At 52.9% G+C, this 26973-nt stretch overlaps 2 protein-coding genes across 3 annotated transcripts in view; one reads left to right on the top strand and one right to left on the bottom strand.

Annotated features, from left to right (window-relative positions):
* Window positions 1-26973, top strand: part of PINLYP (phospholipase A2 inhibitor and LY6/PLAUR domain containing) — a 36243-nt gene that overhangs the window by 6138 nt on the left and 3132 nt on the right. Inside the window, exon 2 of the mRNA XM_060289826.1 lies at window positions 26183-26340. Within this exon, the coding sequence (XP_060145809.1) occupies window positions 26271-26340 (70 nt within the window). The 5' untranslated portion in view covers window positions 26183-26270. The remainder of the gene's footprint in view (window positions 1-26182; window positions 26341-26973) is intronic.
* On the bottom strand, window positions 527-25065 carry XRCC1 (X-ray repair cross complementing 1). Of its 2 annotated transcripts, none has more exons than XM_030874061.2 (17): window positions 24929-25065; window positions 24026-24118; window positions 15177-15287; window positions 8421-8579; window positions 7432-7506; window positions 7230-7335; window positions 6959-7068; window positions 6773-6878; window positions 5257-5515; window positions 4846-4962; window positions 3856-3949; window positions 3566-3698; window positions 2823-2877; window positions 2592-2728; window positions 1270-1360; window positions 793-868; window positions 527-690 (listed from the first exon to the last, which is right to left on the bottom strand). In XM_030874061.2, exons 1-17 carry the CDS (start codon window positions 24977-24979, stop codon window positions 577-579), a joined length of 1887 nt encoding a protein of 628 aa, XP_030729921.1. In that variant the 5' UTR covers window positions 24980-25065; the 3' UTR covers window positions 527-576. The 2 variants fall into 2 exon arrangements, with proteins under 2 accessions (XP_030729921.1, XP_060145805.1); XM_060289822.1 differs by having other exon boundaries at window positions 2823-2874.

Genomic DNA, 26973 nt, shown 5'->3' with positions numbered 1-26973 from the left:
ATCCTTGAAGGGGGTTCAGGATTTGGGGGGGGTGATTAAAATGCCCCTTCCCCCAATTCTACCTCCCAAATGAGGTGATATCAAACCAGGCTGGTGACAGTTTCACAGCTACTTCTGAGAGCCCTGGAGAAAGGGAGATGTCCCTGGCCCAGAGAGCTGAGACTTAGAGAGAGAGAGAGGCCTATCCCATGAATATGCCAGTCCCCAGTCCAGGACCCCCAGAGGGACAACCGAGACACAGGAATGGGCTCCAGGGGGGTCAGAACCAGCTGAGGGTGGTGCTATCAGATTCCTAATTCCCTGCCACCTGCCACCAAAGGGGGGAGGGGCCCCGAAGAAGTGACAAAGAGCTCCTTCCCTACCAGACCCCAGATAGAGAGCCCTTCGTTCTTTCCGGGACCCCAGCACAGGGGTCATTAGGCAGCCCAAAGACCCGGCCTTCAGAGGGGAAGCAAAACCAAACATAAGACAGAAAGCTGGGAACCTGCTGTGGGTTCTGGGAGACACAGGTGAGAGGGGCAGCTGCTCCAGACCACGTCACCTTTATTAATAAACTCGTGTGTGAGAGCACGTACTTCATGCCTGGGGCACCACCCCGTAGAGCTGGTGGGGAAGCAACTTCTGCTTCTCGTTGCAACTGTAGATCCACCGGGGCCGGACGAACACCAGGGAGGGGTTGTCCATCAGGGCCTGCAGGGGGGGGCGGGGGGCGTGCAGGAGCATGTGAGCCAGGAGGGGTCGGGGGATGTGAGGGCAGGTTGGGCTCCCTCTCCCTGCCCCTTCAGGACTCACCTCCTCAAAGCTGGGGTCCCACTCCTGTGCCGTGATCACAAACTGGACCCGGTCGCTCATATAGTCCTCAAGCTCCCTGGCAGGAGAAGAAAAGGGGCAGAGAACTGGTGTCCCCTCTCTTGACACCCTACTCCCCAGCCATCCTCAGAGGCCGTTCTCCATCCCCACCTGTGTCCCCTATAGGCCGCCTTTGGGTCCCCCACTCTCCCACGTGCCAGGCTCGCCACAGCCCCGAAGCCAACAGCTCCCGCAGGCGCCAATCCTTTCAGAAGGGCACTGTGCGGCCTCGCTTTAGAGAAGAGGAACCCGAGGGGAAGCTATGCATCCAGGGCTGCCCAGCGGCGTGAGCAGGTCTGGCACAGAACTCCACAGCCTGTGCCCAGCCTGGGGGTACGACCTTCTCCATCCTCCCGAAGGCCTTTCTCCCCACGACCTACCACACCTCCTCCCCTACCTCCCCTGTCCCCGGAGACTGACCCGTTGAAGGCTGTGACGTAACGGCTGAGCGTCCGCCGCTCATCCCCCGGGAACTCCCCGTACAGGAAGAAGTGTTTGCCCTGGAAAAAGTCTGCAGGGGAGATGGCAGGAGAGCCGAGCGTGAGGCCCCTGGAGTCCCAGGGCACCAGCCAGGAGCCACAGAACACGCAGAGGCAGGACAGCAAGGCCGGCGCAGCCACCGGAGGGGGAAAGGGGTGTCTGTGTACAGCCTGGCATGGGAATAATCCATGACAAGCAGTGGTTCCCGGCCAGGCCCATCTGAGCCTCTGGGGAGTTTTGCTTTGTTTTGTTGCAAGAATGATAAAAGACGCAATTATTATTATTGCAACATGTTTCTTACACCAGGTCAATCACTTCATTAGCTTGGCCTGGCTTGGAAATTTCACATCCTGCCGCTTCCTCGCCATGGCTGTCCCACTCCTTTTTAATCAGCGCCTTCTCTGGCTCTGACCTTCAGGGTGGTTCTTCGTTCCAGTTTGACATGATTTGCCATCAAGTTGCCAATGCCGTGTTTGGGGCTTTGGAGGATCAAAGTACTTTCCTGCCCATCACCCATGAGGAACCGAGCAGAAACGGCTTCTTCCAGTGGCCACTGACCCTCACCTCTGCTCAGACCCTCTGACTGCCCGGCTCTCCCTTCATTCTCTCTGTTTTTTTTGGCCTCACCGCGCAGTATGTGGGATCTTAGTTCCCTAACCAGGGATCGAACCTGCGCCCCCTGCAATGGAAGCACAGACTCCAGAGTCTTAACCACTGGGCCGCCAGGGCAGTTCCCCTCTCCTTTCATTCTTGACCTGGCCCTGACCCACGCCCCCCGCAATCATGTCTGGGGTGACGAATAACAATGCTGGCATCATGTAGGTCCCAACAGAGATCAGCGCCCACGCCCACAGCACCTGTGTTCCCCAGGCCCCACCACACAGTGACAAAGCTGAACCTGGGGGGTGGAGCCTGGGCACCTGCAGATTTTAAAAGCCCCTGGGTGATCCTGAAGCCTAGGGAGTGGGAGGCCCCCGGCGTGAGGGAGCGGAAAGCCAAAGGGGGTCTCGCCTGGGGCTGGGCTGTGATGCAAGCGGTCACAGCAGAAGTCAGGACAGGGACGGAGAGGGAAGTCAGGAGAGGATGCTGAAAGGAAGGGAACAGGCCTAAGAGGACAAGGAGGTGGCAAAGGCCAGGGACTGGGGGTGAGGAGCCTGAAAGACAAGTCACAGGGGGCAGCAGCCAGCCCAGGACCGGCTGGGGCAAGTCACGGCAGAGAAGTAACAGGGCCAAATCCCACATCAGGAGGGAGGATTTCCCACCTGGGAGCTCGGGAATCGGCAGATTGGGAGACTCCGGGGGACCTTCATTGTCCGTGTTCTCATCCGTGGATCCTGCGTACGGGTCCTTGCCATTCTCCTCGCCAGAGGGCGGCCTTTGTTCCTTCTGCTCAGCCACCCTGGAGAGGCCAAGAGGGGTGGGGTAGGAGCATGCAGACCAGATGCCCCTCCCCGCAAGGCCAGGGCCACCCTGACCCCCAGCCCAAACCCTACCTTCTCAGCTCGTCCTCGGTGTCCCCAGAATCTTCTGCCCCATTGTCCTGTCCTTCTGCGAATGGAAGCTTAGTCAATGCAAGGCCCATGCCTTCTCGTCTGGGAAGACCGGTAACCTTCCCTCCCAGTCTCATGCCTGAGCACAGATGCAGGCATTCCAACCCGCAGGCTCAGTGGCCCTCCAAATCCAGTCAGGGGTTGTGGGGGGTGGGACAGCCACCCTCTACCCCAGATCCATTGCCTGGAATCCAGCCCCTCCTCCCTCAGACCCAGAGTCCAGGCCCCCAGCCCCTCCCCCCTCAGACCCAGGATCCAGACCCCCGGCCCCTCCCCCCTCAGACCCAGGATCCAGACCCCCGGCCCCTCCCCCCTCAGACCCAGGATCCAGACCCCCGGCCCCTCCCCCCTCAGACCCAGAGTCCAGGCCCTCAGCCCCTCCCCCCTCAGACCCAGGATCCAGACCCCCGGCCCCTCCTCCCTCAGACCCAGAGTCCAGGCCCCCAGCCCCTCCCCCCTCAGACCCAGGATCCAGACCCCCGGCCCCTCCTCCCTCAGACCCAGGATCCAGACCCCCGGCCCCTCCTCCCTCAGACCCAGAGTCCAGGCCCCCAGCCCCTCCCCCCTCAGACCCAGAGTCCAGGCCCCCGGCCCCTCCTCCCTCAGACCCAGGATCCAGACCCCCGGCCCCTCCCCCCTCAGACCCAGGATCCAGACCCCCGGCCCCTCCTCCCTCAGGCTCTGACCTGACTGCTCCCCCTTGGTGTCAGTATCTTCCTGGGGCCCTGGTGAGGGTGGTTTGGTCTCTTCTGGGGTTGGGGGTCTCTGCGGTGAGCTAGGTCCTGCTGCCTGAGAGGGCTTGGCTTTGGTCTGGAGGCGCTGAGGAGGGAGGGTGGGTCAGCAAGGACGGAAGGGGCAGCGCGGGTGTGAGCGTGGGGGGCGCCTGCAGGAGGCAGGAGTGGAGAGTTTGGGTACCATGACACACCCATGCCCCCCCCCACTCCACCCTCCCCCGCCCGGGCCGGGGGCATCAGACCTTTCCGGGAGGCTTGGGGGCTTCATCCCCACTGCTGCCGCCATGAGAGCCCCCCTCGTCCTCGCTGCTCGAGTCTGGCCCAGCCATGAGGTACCTGGGGGAGGAATCAGGCCTCAGACAAACAGCAGATGTGTCCTCCGGGGGAGGTGGGGAGGGGGCTTAGGAAGCAACAGGCACTGGCTGTTCATTCAGTATTTACTAAATACTCAGGGTGGCAATCGTGGCTCCTCTCCTAGCCCACCCTCCTCCCAGCTCCGGAAGGGCCCCAGAGACCCCCAGCCACCCACACCGGAGACCAGAGCCCTTCCTGGCTTCCCTTCCCTCTTTGGGAAGAAATGACTCATTTCAGAAAAGGAACAACAAAAAAAATCAGAAATAATTCTCCCCTTTGAGAATCAAAGTCAGTTTCTCATTAGGCGCTGAGTGCCCCTGCAGCTCCTCTGGGCAGACACCAGGCTGACTCCAACCCCGGCTCCTCCGCCCAGGCATGCTCTCCGCCTCTGTTCAGCCTGGCAAATCTGTTCTCTTCCTTGAAGACCCCTAGCTCACTGCGGTCCTCCCCTTGGGCCTGCCTCCAAACTGTTTTAGAGCTAAGTCCGGCCCCTCATCAAAGTCAGAGGCCTTCGAGGGCAGGACCCGACGTCGGGGGCCAGCATTGCACAGCCCAGCCTGGCGCCAAGCAGGGGCTTCGGGTGAAGGAATGTGAACGGGCGGGCGCTCTCTGCCCTGAGGCTTGGGAATGCTGTGTCTCCAGCCTGCAGTGTCCTTTTCCTTCGCTAAGCAGACTTCCCAGAGCCCTGCACGGACCGCCCCCCCTGCCCCCCACTGTGTCTCCCCACCCTGCCCCTCCTCCTCTGGGAAGTCTGCTGACTCTGGGCCAGAAGGGCCTGGCCTGATTTCTCTCCAGATCCCTGACACTGCCCAGCATGGGGACAAGGGGCAGGGTCGGGGTGTGCGTGTGTAAACCACATGCGCGCAGCGAGGCCTCACCTCCGAGAGGGCAGCCGCCGCCGCATGCGGTGACAGTCCAGCACCCACTCTTTCCGCACGATTCGGCCTCCGAGGCCTAGGACCTGGCTGTACTTGGGGGTGTTGGCAAAGGCGCAGCTGGCAGAGAGCGGAATGGAGGGTGTCAGCCCGGTGTGATCTGAGAGGTGAAGGGCAAAGAGGGACAAGGGGCACAGAAAGAGAGAGACAGGGAGAGACACGGGGCAGATGTGGGAGAAGCAGAAAAGACACAGGGAGGCCAAGGGGAAGACTTTAAGAATCAGAGGGAAGAAGAGAAAGAAAACAAGAGGCAGAGGATACAGAGAGGCGAAGTAAGAGAGAAGGCAACACAGAGGAGACGAAGGGAGGCAGAGGAGAGGCAGCAGGGAGCGTGGGGAGGGGTCGCAGGCCTACATGAGGTGGGTGCTGTCTGGAGTCCAGTCTGGCCGATACTTGGCCCCCAGCTCCAGGGCCTTGTCCCGGAGCTCCGAGCGGAAGGGGTTCTGGAAGCCGCTCAGCACCACCACCACACCCTGGAGGATCTTCGCCAGCTCCTGCGGGCCGGCGCGGGGGGCCCTGGGCTCGGCACCTTCTCCTCGGGGCTTCCCTGGCGCCGCCCCCCGTGCTGCGGCAGGGACAGGGGCAGTGGCTGGGGTAGGGGTGGGAGCTGACACTGGGGAGGCCAAGGAGTGGATTCAGTCAGTAGCTGTAGGGCTACACCCCCAGCCCTTCCCTACCCAGACCCAGGATCCAGGCCCCTGGCTCTTCCTCCCTCAGACCCAGGATCCAGACCCCCGGCCCCTCCCCCCTCAGACCCAGGATCCAGACCTCCTGCCCCTCCCCCCTCAGACCCAGAATCCAGACCCCCGGCCCCTCCTCCCTCAGACCCAGGATCCAGACCCCCGGCCCCTCCTCCTCAGACCCAGGATCCAGACCCCCGGCCCCTCCCCCCTCAGTCCCAGGATCCAGACCCCCTGCCCCTCCTCCCTCAGACCCAGGATCCAGACCCCCTGCCCCTCCCACCTCAGACCCAGGATCCAGGCCCTCGGCCCCTCTCCCCTCAGACCCAGGATCCAGGCCCCCGGCCCCTCCTCCCTCAGACCCAGGATCCAGACACCCCCCCCCTCCCACCTCAGACCCAGGATCCAGGCCCCCAGCCCCTCTCCCCTCAGACCCAGGATCCAGGCCCCCGGCCCCTCCCCCCTCAGACCCAGGATCCAGACCCCCGGCCCCTCCCACCTCAGACCCAGGATCCAGACCCCCTGCCCCTCCCACCTCAGACCCAGGATCCAGGCCCTCGGCCCCTCTCCCCTCAGACCCAGGATCCAGACACCCCCCCCTCCCACCTCAGACCCAGGATCCAGGCCCCCGGCCCCTCTCCCCTCAGACCCAGGATCCAGGCCCCCGGCCCCTCCCCCTCAGACCCAGGATCCAGACACCCCCCCCCACCTCAGACCCAGGATCCAGGCCCCCGGGCCCTCCCTCCTCAGACCCAGGATCCAGACACCCCGCCCCTCCTCCCTCAGACCCAGGATCCAGGCCCCAGGCCCCTCCTCCCTCAGACCCAAGATCCAGACCCCCGGCCCCTCCCACCTCAGACCCAGGATCCAGACCCCCGGTCCCTCCCCCCTCAGACCCAGTATCCAGGCCCCCGGCCCCTCCTCCCTCAGACCCAGAATCCAGACACACCCCTCTCCCCTCAGACCCAAGATCCAGACCCCCGGCCCCTCCCACCTCAGACCCAGGATCCAGACCCCCGGCCCCTCCTCCCTCAGACCCAGGATCCAGACACCCCGCCCCTCCTCCCTCAGACCCAGGATCCAGGCCCCCGGCCCCTCCCACCTCAGACCCAGGATCCAGACCCCCGGCCCCTCCCCCCTCAGACGCAGTATCCAGGCCCCTGTGGGAACAAGGAATCCAGTTTGCTCACATTTGGTTCTCTTGAGGGCGGGTGGTGAGGGCTGGGCGGATGGTTTGCTGGGGGTCTTCTTTTCTTCGTGGCTCAAATCCAGCTTCCTCTTGCCTCTGGGGGACTCCTGAGGATGAGGGGGTAGGATGGGCCGAGGCCTCCAGCTCATCTCCTCCCTTTCCACCCCACCAGGTCCGATGATCTCACCTTGGAGGTGCTGCCTACTGTCTTGGAGGCCGGAGAGGCAGAGGAGGCGGCACTGGAGGCCTGCAGTGTAGCAGCTGCATAGCTGGGTCCTGCTGGGTCACTGGCTGCGACTGCAGAGGGAGAAAGTGGAGCCAGGTCGAGAGGGCTAGACCCTCAGATCCTTCGGCTCCTATCCATGGGACACAGAGTGTTGTTCCCAAGACCTGAGAGTGACCCAGGAGTCCAGGCCCCCGGCCTTTACTCATTCAGGACCCAGGTTTCCCGCACTCACCTGGAGGGGTCTTGTTGATCCGGCTGAAGAAGAGAGCCCCGGGTCTCAGGGAACTGGCGCTCTCATCCTCCTCCTTCACGCGGAACTGGCCGAGCTTGGTCACTTTCTAAGGTCCCACAAGGTCAGCGCAGTGGGAGGGCTGTCAGCAGGGTGGGGTGAAGAGGTGGGGAGAAGGCTCTGGGCGGTGGCAGGTAGAGCTTACCTGGGATGAGGCCTCGGCCTCCTCTTTGTCTGGGGGGCTGTGAAACCTTACAAAACTCAGGCCATAGGGGGCATCCTGGGAGAGGAGGGGTGGGAATCAGGGAGTGTGGCCAAGGACTAAGGCTTGGCCCCAATCCCTTTTATTTACAGAAACCCCTTTCTGGCTCTTTCCCTCCTATGGACACACACATGCGGGGAAGTGACCGCATGATAATGACAAGGATGATAACAGCAAGCTGTCATTGAGCCCTAACTTGGGGTCAGGCTCGGTGCAAAGCCCTTTACATGCACCAGCTCCTTAAGCCTCAGACCAACTGGCAAAGGCTGCTGGGTGTCTAAGCAAATCCACTCTGCGTACCAAACTCCTGCCTGTGGAATGGGAGGGAGGCCTGGGTATCACTTCTGGAACTCAGAAATGCTCCAGACTCTTTCCCCTTCTGCTGGGTGGATGCAGAGCCATGAGATGGAAGGAGACTGGGTCCGGGATGACTGGCCAAACACCTCCCGGGACAGATCCAGAGGTATAAGAAGTATACCTTTACTGTGTGCTGTCATTACATACTCGGGTCTCGTCACCACAGCTTAGCATCCCTAACTTACAGCAACCCCATAAGGATCAGCAAACTGAAGCCAGAGGTCACACAGCTAAGGAGTGGAGAAGCCAGGTTTTAAACCAGCGTTCTGACTCCAGATCTCGTGATATTAACTCTGAGGCCCAATTCTACGAGGCCCCATCTCCAACAAGTCAGCAGCTCCCTCTCCCAATTCCCCTGAGGTCTTGCAGGTCATCCTTCCTCATCTCCCTCCAGGAAGCGAAGATTCCTATATGGGGAGGACCTCAAACAAATTTCAGAGAACGCAGGGACCCAGCCTCCTTGGAATCCCACGGGGAGACCAACTGTCCGGTCCTCCCAGCCCTCTGGGACTCAACATCGGCCTCTCGTCTCTCTCGTGGCTCGGGACCAAGGACCCCACTCCCACCCTGGGTACCTTGCTGTAGGGCTGGCTGCAGACAATTTTGACGCGGTCCCAGCGCTTCTCTGCTGCTGCCCGGACCAATTTGTCGGGCCCAAAGATGCGAACGCGGTTGGAATTTGAGCCACTGCGACTCTCGGAAGGGGACATGAAAGACGAAGTGACCAGAAGGACCTGGGGAAAGGCACAGAGGATGAGAACCAGGCCTGGCTGGTTTCAGTGACACCTCCTGGGGGCTGGAAGAGGGCAGGGGCCTGAGCAGGGACCAGGGAGTCGCCAGATCTAGCTGTACCTCAATCTGCCTCAGGGCCTCTAGACCCTTCTCACTTCTGGGCCTCCAGTCAGTCCTTCCCTGACACAGGCCCCAGAGGGGTCCTTCTAGTGCCAGATCTGAACCACCCTTCTCTAAATTCTTCCAGAGTCTTCCATATCTGGCCACATGGCCGGAACCCTCAGGACAGGGAGCTTCAGGAACCCTCACCAGCAGAGGATATTCACAATGACTGGCACAATATTCATACACCTTATTGTATTTTTTTTTTTTTTTTTGGCCGTACCACACAGCTTGTGGGATCTTAGTTTCTTGACCGGGGACTGAACCTGTGCCCTTGGCAGTGAAAGCGTGGAGTCCTAACCACTGGACCTCCAGTGAATTCCCTCAAACACCTTTTTGAAATGCACAGCTGAGTCAGCAGAAGGGAATTATTCGAGGCCAGAAATTACAGTGCAGAATCCAAAGAGGTAGGGGAGCTGCACCCATTACTAAGTGGCTGTCTCTCAGTTCAAACCCGCCCTCAAAAAACAAACAAAATAAATAAATAAATAATAAAATAAAATAGAAAAAATACAAAAGAAGAAAAAACAAAAAATATTTTAAAAAGAAAAGAAAAGAAAAGAAAAGAAAACACCCCACCCTTGGTAGCTCAGCTCTGGGATGCTGGGGACGTTTCTAATCTCCAGCTGCTCCTTGTCAGGCTCTGCCAGCAGGGGGAGCTAGAGAGACAGGCTGGAGGAGGGAGGCGGGACCTGAGCCGCCTTGCAGATCCCCCGAGCAGCACCCAGGTGTGCTTCGCTCCTGCGTCTGCAGCTGTTGTTCTTCCCCCGGGGCGGCAGATGAATCCAGTTTGCAGCTTCCCAACACCTGCAGAACTGGCCTCACTGCACCCTCTCAGGGACATACCAGAACCAGCCAGGGAGCTCCCCTTCCTCAGGGTCTGAGTTTCAGCTCCAAGGGCCCCACCTCCAAGCTTGGAAACATCTACCCTTCAGTCATGCCAACCTCTTCCTTTTGTTCCTCCAACCCTAAGGGCGGTGACTGCCCCCTGCAGTTGCTTCCGCGTCCTGCCTTCGTCTTCTGGCCTCTTCAATTCAATACCTTGTTACTAATTCTTTACGTTAATTCTCTCTGTTAAACTAACTGGTGTGGTTTCAGTCTCCTGGTGGGACCCTGACTGATACAGTGGGTGGCACTGATGTTGGTGATTCCCGGTGGCACAGAGCTTGATTTTAAAGGGCTCTAGGGGGTGGTAGCAGGAGAGACCAAGAAAGAAAGCCTGTGCTCCAAGTCAGGAAGAAAGGCATCTTGGGGACCGTGCCACAGAGCAGAGAGCTGGGCCTCTCCAAAGGGCAACACCCTCCGTGGGTAAATTAGGGAGGAATGTGCCTTGTGGGAAGAGTCAGTGGGAGGCTTTAGCTCTGGGGGGACAGCAGAGAAAAGCTGAAAAATTCTCTCTGGAGACTCCTAACCGCAGGTCTGTACTCTCAAGGATTTGCAGTAAAAATCCACACTAGTTATCTGCGTGGAAAAACCCAAGGTGAAAACTTTAAGTGGTCCCATGTATGTAGTATCACCTGGTGCCGGGGCAAATCCTCTTCGGAGGAACGTACTTCAAACCAGGCCCTCAAAGAATTCCCACAGATACATTCCCCAAAAGCAGAATCCACACACACACGCACGCACGCACGCACGCACACACACACACACGCGCACACACACACACACACACACACGCACACACACACACACACGCACACACACACACACACACGCACGCACACACACACACACGCACGCACGCACACACACACACACACACGCACGCACGCACACACGCACGCACGCACGCACACACACACACACACACACACACACACACACACACGCACACGCACCCCCCCCCCCCCATGAGGCATAGGGAAACAGGCTGCCATGATTTAGGGTCAGCAGAAACTATAAACTGCAGACTCAGACCCACAAAGACTGCACATATTGACATTATCAAACACACAATGTAAAAGTAATTGTGTTTAACAGTCTAAAGAGATAAACGGAGCTATTAACAGTATGACGAAGGAACAAAAACTGACCAGGCAGTTTTGAAAAGCAGTGCAAGAGCTGCGTGCCCAACACTAAGGGATGAACCATGATTGGTCCAAGTGGTCCGGTTTCCTCTGCCAGTGGCTGGTCCAAGGATGGGCAATTTGATGTTAAGAGGAAGGCTGCTGGAAGCTTTTGGGAAAGATTTTCCTTCTTCATTAAAGAGAAACAGAGGATGGAAGAAAACCACTGCTTTTCTGCCATTCCACTCCTCCGCTTTCTGCTTTGGATGCTACTAGGTGATGGATGGAGCCACAGCAACCACCTTGTGACCATGTGGGCAAAGCCCAAAAGAATCAAGAGGTGCCCAACCAAGCACCCTGACTTTGTTCAGTTGCCCAATCAACTCTGGGTCTGCCTAATGCTGGACTTCCCTCCTAAGGAAACAATATATATTCTTAGGCAGTAAGCCAACTTTAGTTGGGTGTAATCTGTTACTTAGCCTCTTTTCTAACTGACATGCTGTGAAATTAGAAAACGAAAGCTTTTTGCTGGGAAAAACAGAGACTGTAACTAGATATCTCTTTGTGCTCAGCTCTTGATTATGAAAAGGAAACAGCAAAGATGACAAAAATTATACAGAAGGGAAGCCAGCTCCCTGGCCTTGACTACACTTGTTTATAAAAGGGCTGATTCTGAGCCGATGGGAGAGCTGAATTACCATCTAGTGACTAAATGAAGGGGCAACGCAAGCTGTGGTTGGCAGCTGCCACCCACACTAAGGGGGAGCCTCCCTCTGAATATACTCTCCTCCCACTCATTGTGAAGAGAAAACAACTCCAGTTGTTTTATTATCCAATACTGTCTTTAAGGTTCTAGGATTAAACCTTTATTCTCTAGACTGCGCTAACCTTGCAAGCTTAGATATCCCCTTTGCAGAACTTGGAGGGGTTAAAAAAAAAAAATGTTGGGACTCCCCTGGTGATCCAGTGGTTAAGACTCCGTGCTCCCAAGGCAGGGGGCCCAGGTTTGATCCCTGGTCAGGGAACTAGATACCACATGTCGCAACTGAGACGTCCGCATGCCGTAACCAAGACCCAGCACAGCCAAATAAACAAACAAATAAATAAACAAATATATATTTTTAATGTTGATGATTTTGTAGAAAATGTCACTAGTTATTAAAATACGTGCCTTTGGCTTCGTTTGTATGGGTGACATCAACACGGACCAGCCCTGCTCGGCCCTTTTTCCTTTTCTTTCTTGACTCTTCCAACCGTATCTAGTCTCTGGGCAGAAGCCAGACCTTATAAGTCCCAGAGTCTTTAATTCAGTCTTGGCTAGCAGTTATAACAAAACTTCCAGCAGAAGTTTAATTAAAAACCTTGACAGGGGCTTCCCTGGTGGCGCAGTGGTTGAGAGTCCGCCTGCCAGTGCGGGGGACACGGGTTCGTGCCCCGGCCCGGGAAGATCCCACATGCCGCGGAGCGGCTGGGCCCGTGAGCCATGGCCGCTGAGCCTGAGCGTCCGGAGCCTGTGCTCCACAACGGGAGAGGCCACAGCAGTGAGAGGCCCGCGAACCGCAAAAAAAAAAAAAAAAAACCTTGAGAGAATGGGAGACTATTGACAGAGGGGTTTTCAGACTCTGAAAAGATCAAGCCCTAAGCTAACCACTCCACCTTTCTAGGTAGATAAGATAAGAATAATAAAGAGTCACATGCCCGATTAGATAAAGTTTTAGCTAACAATGCACTTACCCTGTTTCCATAATTATAAAGTAGAATTTTGATCTAAATCTGTTTGCCAAGAAGAAAAGAAAACTTTTTTTTTATAGTCCCAAAGATGGTTGATTTTATTTAAAATTTTAAACAAGGAGGCCATTAGACTCAGTGACTCTAGTGCTTTAGGTAGCCTAAGTAAACCAACCAAAATCTAAGCCAGAGTTGGTGTACTCGAATCTAAGAAAATGAAATCAACTAATCGTGAATAGCCAAGTCACTAGATTTTCCCAAGTAAGGGAACCATTTAAGCTCTAGCCAATTAAATAATTGCTTTGCTTTGCTTCCCTGTTTTCTCTCTAAAAATCTCTGTCCTAGCCCATTGACACAGTACCCCTAATAATTTTTCAGTTTGGGCTGCCTGATTTGAATTGTTTGCTCAAATAAACTCTTCAAAACATAATGTGCCTTAGTTTGCCTTTTTACAACTTATAGAACTTTTATTTTATTATTATTAGTTTTTTGGCCACAACACATGGCTTGTGGGATTTTAGTTCCCCGACCAGGGATGGAATCTGGACCCTCGGCAATGAGAGTGTGGCATCCTAACCACTGGATCTCCAGGGAATTCCCTAGAACCTTTAGAATAAGAATGTGTGTTCAAGGAAAACCTCACTGGTTAAAATGTACCTTGTAAGGTGGAAAAAGCACTTGATAAAATTCAACACATATGCATTTAAAAGACTGGCAATATCAAGTATAAGTAAGGATGGGAAGCAAAAAGAACTCATATACTGCTGAAGGGAATATAAACTGGTACAACCATTTTGGAAAACTGTCCATTTCTAATAAGGTTAAAACCTATATCTACCTGAAGACCCTGCAATTCGACTCTTACGTATTTACCTAAAAGAGATCTCTATACAGAGGCTTGTACAAGAATGTTCACAGCAGCTTTTTTCATAATAGTCAAAAAGTGGTGGACTTCCCTGGTGGTGCAGTGGTTAAGAATCCGCCTGCCAATGCAGGGGACATGAGTTCGAGCCCTGGTCCGGGAAGATCCCACATGCCGTGGAGCAACTAAGCCCGTGCGCCACAACTACTGAGCCTGCGCTCTAGAGCCCACGAGCCACAACTACGGAGCCCACGTGCCACAACTACTAAAGCCCACGCGCCTAGAGCCCGTGCTCCGCAACAAGAGAAGCCACCGCAGTGAGAAGCCCACACACCGCAACGAAGAGTAGCCCCCACTCGCTGCAACTAGAGAAAGCCCGCGCGCAGCAACAAAGACCCAATGCAGCCAAAAATAAATAAATAAAATACATAAATTTATTTAAAAAAAAAAAAGTGGTGGGGAGTTCCCTGGCGGTCCAGTGGTTAGGACTCAGCACTTTCACTGCTGGGGCCTGAGTTCAATCCCTGGTTGGGGAACTAAGATCCTGTAGGCTGCACAGCATGGCCAAAAAAAAAAGCGGCAACAGCCCAGATGCCCGTCAACAAGAGAATCGATGAACAAATTGGGATCTACGCTTACAGCGATTCGGCTCAACAATAAGGTGGAACAGACCGCTGACATGTATATGATACGTTAGAACACCAAAAAAACCAGTACGTTGAGTAAAGCCAGCCACAAAAAAAGAACACATGCTATAAAATTCCACTTATGTGAAATTCTAGGAGACAGGCAAGAAAAGAGATGAGTGGTGGCCTGAGATGAGGGTGGGAGGAGTGACTGCAAAGGGACACGAGGGAACTTTCAGGAAGGCCAGCGATGCTCTACGTCTTGATCTGGGGGACAGTTACGCAGGTGTGTACATCTGTCAAAACGCTGACCTGTGCATTTTATTATATGCGAAATATACCTCAACTGAAAAAAATTTTTCACTGCAAGAAAACTGATTTGTTCACTTAAAATTGTAACCTCTCTTTTTCACAGTAGGTTTATTTTTACCCCAAATCATTTTGCTGATTGACCAGCTGGCTCGTTATGATCTCACCACTCTGGCTTGAATTCATTCAACTGGTTAAAAAAAGGATTGGGCCGATTTTTAAAATTCAGTAAGTCCCCTACATACAAACTTTCAAGTTGCGAACTTTCAAAGATGCGAATGTGCCCCTGTATGCCAGCTGTTGTACTGTACTACTGTACTTTTCAAGGTACTCTACTGGAAGATTAAAAATGTTTTCTTTATTTTCTGTGTTTGTTTTTTATGTATTATTTGTGTGAAAAGTATTACAAACCTACTACAGTACAGTACTATACTACTGTGTTAGTTGGGTACCTAGGCTAACTTTGTTGGACTTACGAACAGGCTCTCGGAACGGAACTCATTCATATATGTAAGGGACTTACTGTATTTGTAATAGAGCAAAAGGCTTGTAAACATTTGTCACAAATAAAGTAACTAAGAGAGGCACCCCAAGCAATTCGGAATCTCAACTGGCTGCGACATCTCTGAGAAGTTCTGGGACCAGAAGCAAAGGAGTTTTGCTCTCAAGCAGCGACTGAATCGTAGAACGAACAGGTGCCTCTGGTTGTTTCTGCAACCATGTTGTAATTTCAGCCAAATCCCTGCTGCACACAGCTTATCACCTGGGTCTGCTCTTTGTCTCCGGGAACCCTGGGCTCCTCCGGAGGGCCACCGTCAGTGTGACTCGCCTCCACCCTGGCCTGGCGCCTGGGAGGCCTGAGGCCTCAACGGGGGCAGCTGGGGCAGGGATCAGCAGGGGGCTTACCTCGTAGTCCTGCTCTCCGGCCCCTCCAGCTGAGCTGCCCACCAGCACCTCCACGAAGGCCGAGCCGTCGTTCCCGATGTCCACGCTGTGTATCTGCTCTTCCTTCTCTAACTGCAGGGGAGGGAAAGCGCACTGTCAGTGCCGCTCTGCCCCCCTCCCCCAGCTCTCTGTGGACCTCGGAAGAGGGATGACCCCCATCCGGGCCCCCTCGTCTCCTTGCAAAGTCAACTCGGTGACAGTGAAGACAGGGCTGAGTGGGGCCACTGCGTCCCCTGCACGCAGCACAGGGTGTAGTCAGAGCTCGAAAATATTCACCGACCGACTGCATAAGCTCCCACACCCACTTCCCTGACTGCCAGACTGCCGGATGGGCCGCTAACCCGCCACCACGGAGGTCTCCTTGGTGGCGCTATGCAGACAAACGGCACATCTGTCACCCCCGACCCCAATTACACAGGGCTCCGGGGAAGCTCCCTGAGGGGAGGGGCCTAGTCTGGTTTGGCTCACCACTGATTCCTGGGTTTGAGTCCCGGCTCTGCCACACGCTAGCTATGTGGCCTTGTCAGCTCACCTCTTGGAGCCTCAGTTTCCTCATCTGTAAAGTGGGGATGGTCACCCTATCTAGGATTATGCGCATAAATACTACGGCCTCAGGGCCTGGCATGTAGCAGGCACCCTGCCACTGCCAGTCAGGAGGCAGTATTAGTCACTGCTCGATGACCGTTTGTCAAAAGAAGGAAAGAGCAGACTGTAGGATGGCTTTTGCCCCCAAAGTTTCTGCCATTCCTGTCTGACAGTAAAGGCCACGTGGGGGTGGAAGGCAGTTAAGAATGGCTGAAGCAAGTCTCCTGCTTTCCACTCTGGGGATCTTTTATTTGGCTCCTAGAATGACACGTTACTACGACTCCCAAAGGTACCTAGTCTGCCACCCTACACCAGGATCATCCGACGGTCCGATCTGCCCTGTCACCTCCCTGTCGGGAGGTGGCCCGGACACTGCCTGCACCCTGCGGCAGGAAGGAACATCCCTCCGGGGAAGGAAGGAGCCTGGGCTTGTGGGGAGGTCAGCCTGACTTCAAATCCAGCCCTGCCACTGCCAAGCGGTGCAGCCCTGGGGGGCGTATAACCTCTCTGAGCTGCAGTTTCCTCACAAGTGAAAGGGGAGGGTCATCGTAACAGTCCTCCTTCCGAGGGGAGTCTAGATGACACATACTAACCACTGCAGCCCACAGCCACTGCAGCGGACGTCTAAGTGCTCAGACGTGGCAGACCCATAATAGCTGTATCTTCTCTCCGCCCCACAGCTCTTCGAGAGACAGGAGATGTTATTATCTCTATTTCACACGTAAGCAAATGGAGGCAGGAAGCGGTTGTGTCACTTCCCTGAGGTCACACAGCTGGCGCCCAGGCAGCCTGGCTGGGCTAAAATAAAGGTGTCAGCAGGGCTGCATTCCTTCTAGAAGTTCTGGGGGAGAATCGTTTCCTTGTCTTTTTTTTTAATTATTATTAAAGCTTTTTTTAAAAATTATTTTATTTTATTTATTTTTGGCTGCGTTGGGTCTTCATTGCGGTGCGCGGGCTTCTCACTGCAGTGGCTTCTCTTGCTGCGGAGCACGGGCTCTAAGCTCGCGGACTCAGTAGTTGTGGCACATGGGCTTAGTTGCTCCGTGGCATGTGGGATGTGGGATCTTCCAGGACCAGGGCTCGAACCTGTGTCCCCTGCATTGGCAGGGGGATTCTTAACCACTGCGCCACCAGGGAAGCCCGTTTCCTTGTCTTGTTTCCAGCTTCTAGAGGCCCCTGCATTCCTCGGCTGTGGCCCCTTCCTCCATCTTTGGAGCCAGCAATGGCATTGCTCCAACCTCTGCTTCCGTCTTCACATCTCCTCTGACTCTGGTTCTCCTGCCTCCCTCCTTCCCTTATAAGGACCCTTGTGATTACGCTGCACACACACACCCCCACCCCAATCATCCAGGCCAATCTCACCATCTCAAGATACTCAGTTCATCACATCCACAAAGTCCCTTTTGCCACGTAAAGGACATATTCACAGGTTCTGGGATTAGGAGGTGGATATCTACTGGGGGCATTATTCTGTCTACCACACTTAGCTGAGCTCTTCCTGGGCCAGGCATCACTGAATCCTCACAACCACCTTGGAAGGAAGGGTCTGTAACTCTCCCAGCTTCACAGATGGGGAAACGGAGGCTCAGACAGGTAAATAAATGGCTCACATGTCACACGTAGCTAGTGACTGGAAGAGAAATTCAGACCCAACTGCCTGATGACAAGCCAACACTGCTTCCCAATTCCCCAGTTTCAATCCTTGACATAAAAACTCAACAGCGTGGGAATTCCCTGGTGGCCCAGTGGTTCAGACTCCGAGCTTCCACTGCAGCGAGCAAGGGTTCGATCCCTGGTCGGGGAACTAAGATCCTGCATGCCGTGGGGCGTGGCTGAAAAAAAAAAACAAAAAAAACCTCTGCCTCTCCCACATTTAAAGTATGGGGCCCTCCATCTAGTAGGATGTATATATGTATATTTTTTAATGAATGGTTCTTATTTCATATACGACTACTTCTACTTTAAACACACACATATACTCCCCTGTCTTTCTTTTGATAAATAAAAAATCTCTTATAAAAACATGGAAACAACCTAAATGCCCATCAGTTTATGAATGGATACACACTGTATGACATTCCCTACAATGGAACAGTATTCAGCTGTAAAAAGGAACGAAGCACTGATCTAAGCTACAACATGTAGGAACCCCGAAAACCTAATGCTAAGTGAAAGGAGCCAGACAAAAGGCCACATGTTGGATGGTCTTATTTATATGAATGTCCAGTATAGACAAATCCATAGAGACAAAAGGTATAGCAGTGATACATGTACACACTAGTATATATAAAGTAGAGAACCAACAAGGACCTACTGTATTGCACAGGGAACTATACTTCATATTTTGTAATAACCTATAATGGAAGAGAATCTGAAAAAAAATCTAAAACTAACACAACATTATAAATCAACTCTACTTCAATTTAAAAAAATTGGAGGGACTTTCCTGGTGGCGCAGTGGTTCATACTCCATGATCCCAATGCGGGGGGCCTGGGTTTGATCCCTGGTCAGGGAACTAGATCACGTGTGCATGCCACAACTAAGAGTTCACATGCCACAACTAAGGAGCCCTCAAGCCACAACTAAGGAGCTCACTGGCCTCAACTAAGGAGTCCACATGCTGCAAATGGGGAGCCGGCGAGCTGCAACTGAGGAGCCCGCCTGCCACAACCAAATAAAAATAAATAAATGAATTTTTTTTTAAGTTTAAACTAAAATAGTAATATATTTTTTCTTGAAGATTTAAAAATTAAAAAGAAGGTTAATATCAAGTGTTGATTTAAATGTACACCAGCAGTGTTAAATGCAGATTAATTCAGTAAATTCACTTGAGTGAAAAAAATTAAAATAAAATAAACAATTGAATTCCCTATTTTAACAAAAGTACATCGGTGGTTGCCAGCAGCAACCTGGGGAAAGGGGAATAGGGAGTGATCGCTTAATGGTTTTCGGTTTCTTTTTGGGGTGATGAAAATGTTCTGGATTAGACAGCAGTAATGAATGCAGAACATTGTCAATATTCTAAAAAACCCTGAATTGTACACTTTAAATGGTTAAGACCCTTACATTACGTGAATTTTACCTCAAGAAAAAAGACGTGAGTGTTCAGTAAGTATCAGCTGTGAGGAGAAAGGCTTAAGCACAGGATGAGTCATCTGTGGCCCAGGTTTGTGTGCGCCTTTCCCAGGAAGACAGAATTCACGACAGTGGAAGAAATGAGACATGGAAGGTTTGCAAAGTCCCAGAGACATCTTATTAAAAAAACTGTTCCAAGACAAACATCATATTTTATTGCTTATATGCTGAGTCTATAAAAAAAAGATACAAACGAACTTACCTACAAAACAGAAAGAGACTCACAGACTTAGAGAACGAACTTATGGTTACCAGGGGGAAGGGTTGGGAGGAGGCACAGACTGGGAGTTTGGGATTGACATGTACACACTGCTATATATAAAATAGATAACCAACAAGGACCTACTGTACAGCACAGGAAACGCTGCTCAATACTCTGTAATAACCTGAATGGGAAAAGAATTTGAAAAAGAATAGGTACATGTATTTGTATAACTGAATCACTTTGCTGTACGCTTGAAACTAACAGAATATTGTTAATAAACTCTACTCCAATATAACAACAACAAAAAAACTGTTCCACATCCATGAAAGAATAAGGTAGAACTTGATGCGCCGTTAAAAAGAATAAGATAGAACTTGATGCACCATTAACGAGAATAAGGTAGAACTTGATGCCATGACAATGGATCTCCAAGATACAGTTTCTTGGAAGAAAACAAGGGCGAGGACTGTTTACATACAGTGTACTTTTTAAAAGGCCGGGAGGGGTGGATATATACGCTTGTACATGGACAGAGTGACCAGGGGGTAACATGAGAAACGGCTCACAGTGGCTGCCACAGGAGGGAAGACCTGGGCAGCAGAAATCGGGAGGGCGGGGGTAGGGAATGGAAGCAGGTGGTGGGGAGGAGTTTTCCTTTTCACTGTATACCCTCCCTTTTGTGCCTTTTGAGTTAACCACCATATGCATATAACACCCATTTGATAAGTAAAGTTAATAAAATCTCAGCTGTTATCTCCAACAATGGAATACTAGGAGGCCGCACCCAGCAAGGAGGATGAAACTAACAAAATGAAACTAAGAAACAATGTTGGGAAAGAAAAGAGCAGTCAGAGGTGAAAGTACTATATACCGTGATTCCATTTATGAACAATTCAAAGCCAGCCAAAGCTAATCAATGCTGTTAAAAATCTACGCCATGGTTACCCTTGCCGGGGAGCAGTGACAGGAAGGAGCACGAGGGGGCGTGGGAGGGGGTGTGTTCTGTTCCTTGATCTGGTTGGCAGTACACGGGCTGCAGTTGGTGATGATTCACTGGACTGTATGCTTTGCTGTACGCACGTGTCATGTCAAAAGAAGGTAAAAAATTTTAAAACATCACAATGGCAAACTGGGCGATGAGAAAACCACTGAAAAACAGAAACAGAACGTGTCCACCTTGCTACTGAACATTTTTTCTAAAGAACACGCCTCAGCGGGGGGGGGGGCAGTTACACCTGGGCTGCGTCTCAGCCACTCCCACCGGCCCAGGAGCGGTTAGCAAAGAGGCTGGAACTGCCCTCCTGGGAGCAGGTGATGGGTTGGCGACAGAGCCTCTTTCGGCCACCGCAAACGAAAAGGCGTGTGGGGCTGTCACCACAAGCAGAGGGCTGAACCCCAGATGGTAATACAGAGATTGTGAGGTGCTATTTGAGGGGAAAAAAATACAAGTAGTAGGAAAATCCACAGATCAATCTACGTGTCTTGGTGTCCTGAAGTTTCCTCTCATCACTTGCTTGAAAAGAACCGAAATTAGCACTCGGTGAGCCTGGAGTCACCCTGCATGCTGGCAACTGGCAAACGCCATCAGATTTTCCGAAGGGTCTCCGACGCGAAATAAATCGACAACCACTGTGACAGTGCTGCCTGCTCCAGCACTTTTCCCCTGCAGTTTATTCTCAACCTGGAAACCTCACAGAAGATTCTGGGAGAGGGGGCTTCCCTGGTGGCTCAGTGGTTAAGAATCCACCTGCCAATGCAGGGGACACGGGTTCGAGCCCTGGGCCGGGAAGATCCCACATGCCACGGAGCAACTAAGCCCGCGAGCCACAACTACTGAGCCCGTGAGCCACGACTACTGAAGCCCGTGCGCCTGGAGCCCGTGCTCTGCAACAAGAGAAGCCACCGCAATAAGAAGCCCTCGTGCTGCAACGAAGAGTAGCCCCCGCTCCCCGCAACTAGAGAAAGCCCGCACGCAGCAACGAAGACCCAACACAGCCAATCAATCAATCAATAAAAGATTCTGTGAGAACCTAAGTCACATTCTGTTCCTCCTCTGCTCAGAGGCCTTCCACGGCTCCCATCTCATGCAGAGTAAATGCTTAATTCCTTACAATGGCTTTTAGGCCTTACGTAGGTTAGGGGTCCTCTACCCCCACCCTATCAGCACCTACCCCTCTCCCCTGTCAACTCCACTCCACCCACACACAGGGCTTGCTGCTGTCCCTCCAGCCCGCCAGACACCAGCCAGGCACCAGCCTACCAGGCACCGGCCTACCAGACGCCAGCCTGCCTTGGACTCTGTTTCTTTCCCAGGTACCTGCATAACTCAGGAAGGCCTTCCCTAAACCCCTATTTAGAAAAAAACCTCTTGCCACTGCCTCATCTTCCACTGGAGGCATTTCTCATTCCTCTTTTTTTCTTTTTTTAATATTTATTTATTTATTTGGTTGCACTGGGTCTTAGTTGCGGTAGGCGGGCTCCTTACTTGCGGCTTGCCAGCTCCTTAGTTGTGGCCCGTGGGCTCCTTAGCTGTGGCATGCGAACTCTTAGTCACGGCACGCATGTGAGATCTAGTTCCCTGACCAGGGATCGAACCCCAGCCCCCTGCATTGGGAGCGCAGAGCCTTAACCACTGTGCCACCAGGGAAGTCCCTCCTCACTTCTCTTAACCATGTAATTTCCTCCCTAGCACTCATCACCTGACATACGTACGTTTTACTTATTAATCGGTCAGTCCTTCCTTGCCAACGTAAAATCTCCACAGGACTGACGTACGTTTGTCTTGTGCCGTCCACTGCACTATGCCCCAGTACCTACAACAGTGCTGGGCCTACACAAGGTGCTTCTATGAATGAATGAACAAATGAATCCATCCACTCCCAAGTCTCCAGGGCCTGTCCCTGTGCTGACAACTCCTACAGCCCTATCTCCAGCTCCATGTCCAATCGCTAGCTGTCCCCTGGATGTCCCAAAGTCGTAGCAAACCCGGACATCCCAACCAATGTGTCACCTTCTCAAGCTGCCCCTTGTCGAGGTTTCCCACTTTGGTGACAGGTGCAATACCCCCTTTGGTCTCCCAGGGCGGAGAATCCTGTGGCTTGTCTGGCTCCCTCGCTCCCCATATCCAGTTTCTTCTTGTTCCCAGTGCAACCGGGGTGCAGACCCAAATGGGATGTTCCTGATCATCTCCTGACCAGAGAGCCCAGCAGACTCAGCGCCCAGTAATTAACACATGAATCCCTCCCTTTACACAAACACCTGCCTGCTGACAGGGCACTTTTGCAAACATTACATCACCGGATTTTCACAGCAACCCTGGGCTCAGATCACATTATTCCCAATGGGCAGATGAGAAAACAGGTTCAGAGAAAAGAAACCATTTGCCTGAGGTCACAGGGTGAGTAAGAGGGACATGTGGGGTCTTAAATCCATGTCCCAAGACTAACTAAAAAAAACATTGGCTCTAGGCAAGTTGTATAACCTCTCTGGGCCTAGTTTCTTCCTTGTAAATGGGGATAATAAAGGACTCGAGGTCATGGGGTTTTTATGAGGATTCAATGAATTAACCCATGTGAGGTGTTTAGAATGGTGACCGGAAGTTGTAATTTTTTTTCCTTTTAGTTCCCTGACCAGGGATTGAACCCGGGCCCTCGGAGCATAGAGTCCTAACCACTGAACCACCAGGGAATTCCCAGGCAGCTATAACGTTGAATAAATGTTAGCTCTCATTATTCTTACTATGTTAGGGACCTAGGAGATATTTAAATTCCTAAAATCATTCAGAAAATCTTGTGGGTCTGTGTATTTTTCCTGGGAAGAGAATTCTCAGATTCTCCCTAATTCTCAAAAGGTTCTGTGAACCAAAACTTTTTCAGAACCACTGGGCAAGAGAGAGACAATAATATGTTTTAACACAATCAGGTAAGCCTTGCCCCCAACATCCCTCCCCAAACACCCCCTACATTCAGAAGGGAGGAATGTGGCCAAAATCAAGAAAGCCAAGGTATGAACACAGAGCAGCAGGACAAAGTGGCTAAGAACACCCACAGTAGGTTCAGGTCTTAGCACCGCCATTTATTAGTGGTGATAACAGCCCCTACATTATCCAACTCCATGAAGAGTCGGGTCACACAGGTAAAACACCCAGGCCGGCGGCACCAGGCAAAGAGCAGATGCTTGGCAACACACCTAGTTCGCTTCTCCCACCAGCTTCTTATGCCGGAGAGGAACAGCCTGTTTGGAATTCTGTAACCATCTTGGGTCAAACTACCCTTTCGTCTTTGCCTCCCTCCAACTTCACAGAGAATGTACCAACGCGCTCAGCATTCCAGACATGGTAGCTTAGACTGGCCACTTCACTTCGCCCTGCCCTATGCCCCAGTTGCCTCATCTTTAAAATGAGGTTGACTGTGGACTTCCCTGGTGGTCCAGTGGTTAAGACTCCACACTCCCAACGCAGATCAGCCCGGGTTGGATCCCCGGTCAGGGAACTAGATCCCGCATGCCACAACTAAGACCAGCGCAGCCAAATACATAAATATTTTTTTAAATAAAAAAAATAAAATGAGGTTGATTGGCTTAGATGATATGAGACAACTTCCAGCCCTGAGCCCAGAGACTTTAGAAGGCAGGATACATGGCAATGATTCACTCTGTTCCAGCTGAGAAAACTGAGGCCCCGACAGTAGCAGCAACCTAACTGGGCCACACACTGATTCACCCCTGGCCTAGTGCCTGGATCACATTTCTCCCCTGTTAGGGGGCACAGGGATCACACTGCCCATTTTCCAGGTGAGGAAGCTGAGGCCCCTAGGGAAAGTGCCTCAACTCACTGCCAGTTAACTCCAGACTCCTATTAAGGAGATGGGGGGAGGGCAGAATCACCTGGAGCACCACAGAGATGGTCTTCTCGCCCGCCTTGGCCGCGCGCCACTTTCGGTAAGTGTCTGCCTTGAGAAGGTTTTCTGCACAGTAGGTCTGGAGAGAAGAGTGGGAAAGGGCAAGTTAGGGTACAGAGATGACAGCTAGGTCCCCAGCTCTCAGATTATTCCATTGAGATCCCCCAGATTTAAGTTTCCCTATTAATCCCCACACACTCTGCCTTGAGTCCCCTACGGCATTTTCCCCTGGAAATTCTCCCCTGGGCCTTCGAAGGAAGCTCCCCTATGCCTCCTTTTCTCTCTGAAAGTTCCTCTATCCCACATCTCTGTAGAATTCCCTTATGGCCTCTGAGAAATTCTCCCAGGACCCTCCTTAGAATTCCATAAAGTCCCTTTTGTGAAAGGAAAATCAAAATGAAGTCGGTATTGCTAAAAGCGCTCTCTAAAATGGAGCTGGGTGGCCACCAAAGGAATTGGGACCACGCAGGTCTCAGCCTGGATGGAATGTGACCTTTTGACCACTTATTGCATTCAACACAGGCATCCAAGACATCTACCAGAAACTCGATACTTATCGGACACTTACCGTAAAGTAACTCATGACACCCTATTCTTTACAGCCAAATATTTCTTGTATCAGAGGCAATTACAATTCTCTCTAGACAACTTTAACCACCTGGTGACCTTTGTCCTCATAAGCCCCTGACTCTCTCTCCCAACACACTTTAGGTTTTACGGAAATCTGTGTCTCTCTAATATCAGTTCCTAAAACCCCAAATAAAGTTCTTTTTCCTTCGCAGCCCGGAAACTGATTATTGTTCAACCCCTTTTGGGCTCCAAAAGTTCTCCTAGAGTCCCCTCAAGAATTCCTTTACTTCTTCCAACCTCCTCCACGCCAGTCCCTCACCGAGTCCTGGCTACTGCAGGATACCACATGGCGGAGGCGGATCTCCGGCATGTCAACGTCGTGGGCTTCGCCTGACCAAGAAGATGCTGGAGGGTCTGAGTTTAGGGTGCAGACAGCTGGGGCGCCCTGCGCGGGCTTAACTGCGCAAGCGCACGAGGCTCGGGCCTTTCAAACAGCGGCGCGCCGGAGGTCGCGTCAACACTGCGCAAGCCCAGTGCGTCTCTCCCGAGAGAGGTGAGAGGGGCTGAGTTGCCTAGTAACGAGCTTCTCCCGCCTCCCTCTGGCCAAACCGCTCTCTAGCTCCCCCTTCCGGTGACTTTCACACTAGGTCTTCCGGGCGCCTAGCAACCGGCGTGGCCTCCAGGACTGGTCCCCAGAAGAAATTCGCCATCCTCACCACCCCAACTTCAGTTGGAAAGCAAGAGGCCAGCAAATCTGAGTGGATTTTTGCAGGGAGCCTGGAGCCTACCGCAATAGGATCTCCTCCACCGGTTGCTGGCTACCCTCCCCATGCCCGCCACCAACACACACACACACACACACACACACACACACGCACGCACACACAATCTCTGATCTCTCAAGCTTATGCCTGCGGCAGAGAGAGTGGGTAAAGAACCTAAATAAAACACAATGCATGTGCCCAAACACACATCCAGCTTTGAGTGCTTCCAACCATGCCTCAGTTTTCCAATGTGACCTATGGGCATCTGTCTCGTACCACGCCCACCCCTGCCCGGTGACAAGCACCCCTCTGTTCCGTCCCCGAGAGACCCAGAAGGGCATCTTGGGGTGGGGTCGGAGCTAGAGACAACCCAAACACGGAAAAGTGAGTATGAACCAAGCGTGCCCCTACAGAACATGCTGGACACTCCCAGGTAGGGCCCCACCCACGCTGGGCACCTCCTTGGGAAGAGAAAGAAGGGTATCTCAGTCCTAGCAGCCGCCCTACCCTGCAGGGAATCAAATGACCCGATTCTGAGATTCTGATCTTGGGCCTCAGGTCAGAAAAAAAAGAAAAGCGGGGATGGGGGGGTGGGGGGGTGGGGGGGTGGGGTTGGGAATGTGAGAAAATAGGGAAGTGATCTTCTGGGTCCTGACGGAAGAGAAGGCTGGAAGTCCACCTGGGGTCCCCGTGGAGGAGGGGGCTGGGCACAAGATGCCCATGTCGCATTCGGATTCTGGTTCTGCCTCCCCACCCCAGAGCTACAGAGACCTGCCCCCAGATCTTACGTCACTTCTTTCTCACCCTAGGGGTAGGGTGGGTCCAGACCCACCCCTCCTCAGCTTCCTATAAGAAGAGCTGGGGACCTGGGACTGCAGGTTCACTCACTCATCCATCATGAGGCTTTCCACGAAACCCCAGACCTTCCTGCTGGCTTCCCTGCTGCTCTGCACCCTCCTGGGTCTGGGTAAGTGACTAGGGGCCTGGAATCCTGGGACCTTCGGAAAGAGGACTGTATGAGAGGGGCATTCAGCAAGGTCCTTCAGCGGGGAGGGGGAAAGAGGAGGTGTCCTGGGAATTCAGATTCATGGCAAAGGCAGAGGGTAAAGGACAGAAAGACTGGGGCCCCAAGGGAAGAATAGCTCAGAAACTTGTGTGTGTGAATCCCTGAGAAAGAAGGGGATTTGATGAGCTTTGAATCCCCTGTCCCCCAGGCAAGGTCTCAAAATAAGCCATCTGGGGACTTCCCTGGCGGTCCAGTTGTTAAGACTCTGCGCTTCCACTGCAGGGGGTGGGGGTTCGACTCCTGGTTGGGGAACTAAGATTCCGCATGCCATGCAGCTCGGCCAAAAAAAAAAAAAAAAAGACGTCTGAATTCTAGAAAATCAGAGTGTGATTAGAAAGGGAAATTTTTTTAAAAAAAATGATGGGGCGGGGGAGAGATTTTCTTTCTCCCAGAACTCTAGGGAGTTCAGACCCCTGGTGTCCTCCCCTAGATGCAGGAATTCAGGCAAGCCCCACCTTCCCCAGGATGCAGCTGCCCAGTGTCTGGGCCCCCAGTTGCCTCCTCTCTCAGTACCAAGGGGTCCATGCGCTTGCC

Source organism: Globicephala melas, chromosome 19 (assembly GCF_963455315.2).
Source record: "Globicephala melas chromosome 19, mGloMel1.2, whole genome shotgun sequence".
NCBI lineage: Eukaryota > Metazoa > Chordata > Mammalia > Artiodactyla > Delphinidae > Globicephala > Globicephala melas.
The sequence above is the reverse complement of the archived record's forward strand: the minus strand, read 5'-3'. Positions and strand labels throughout refer to the sequence as shown.

Bases quoted from the DNA above. Each gene is read 5' to 3' on its own strand.
- XRCC1 (XM_030874061.2), bottom strand. From the start codon at position 24,979: ATGCCGGAGATCCGCCTCCGCCATGTGGTATCCTGCAGTAGCCAGGAC. The intron at 15,288-24,025 runs GTGATTCTGCCC...CCTCCCCTGCAG, and splicing joins CCATCTCTGTGGTGCTCCAG to TTAGAGAAGGAAGAGCAGAT. The intron at 7,336-7,431 runs GTAAGCTCTACC...GTGGGACCTTAG, and splicing joins AGGCCGAGGCCTCATCCCAG to AAAGTGACCAAGCTCGGCCA.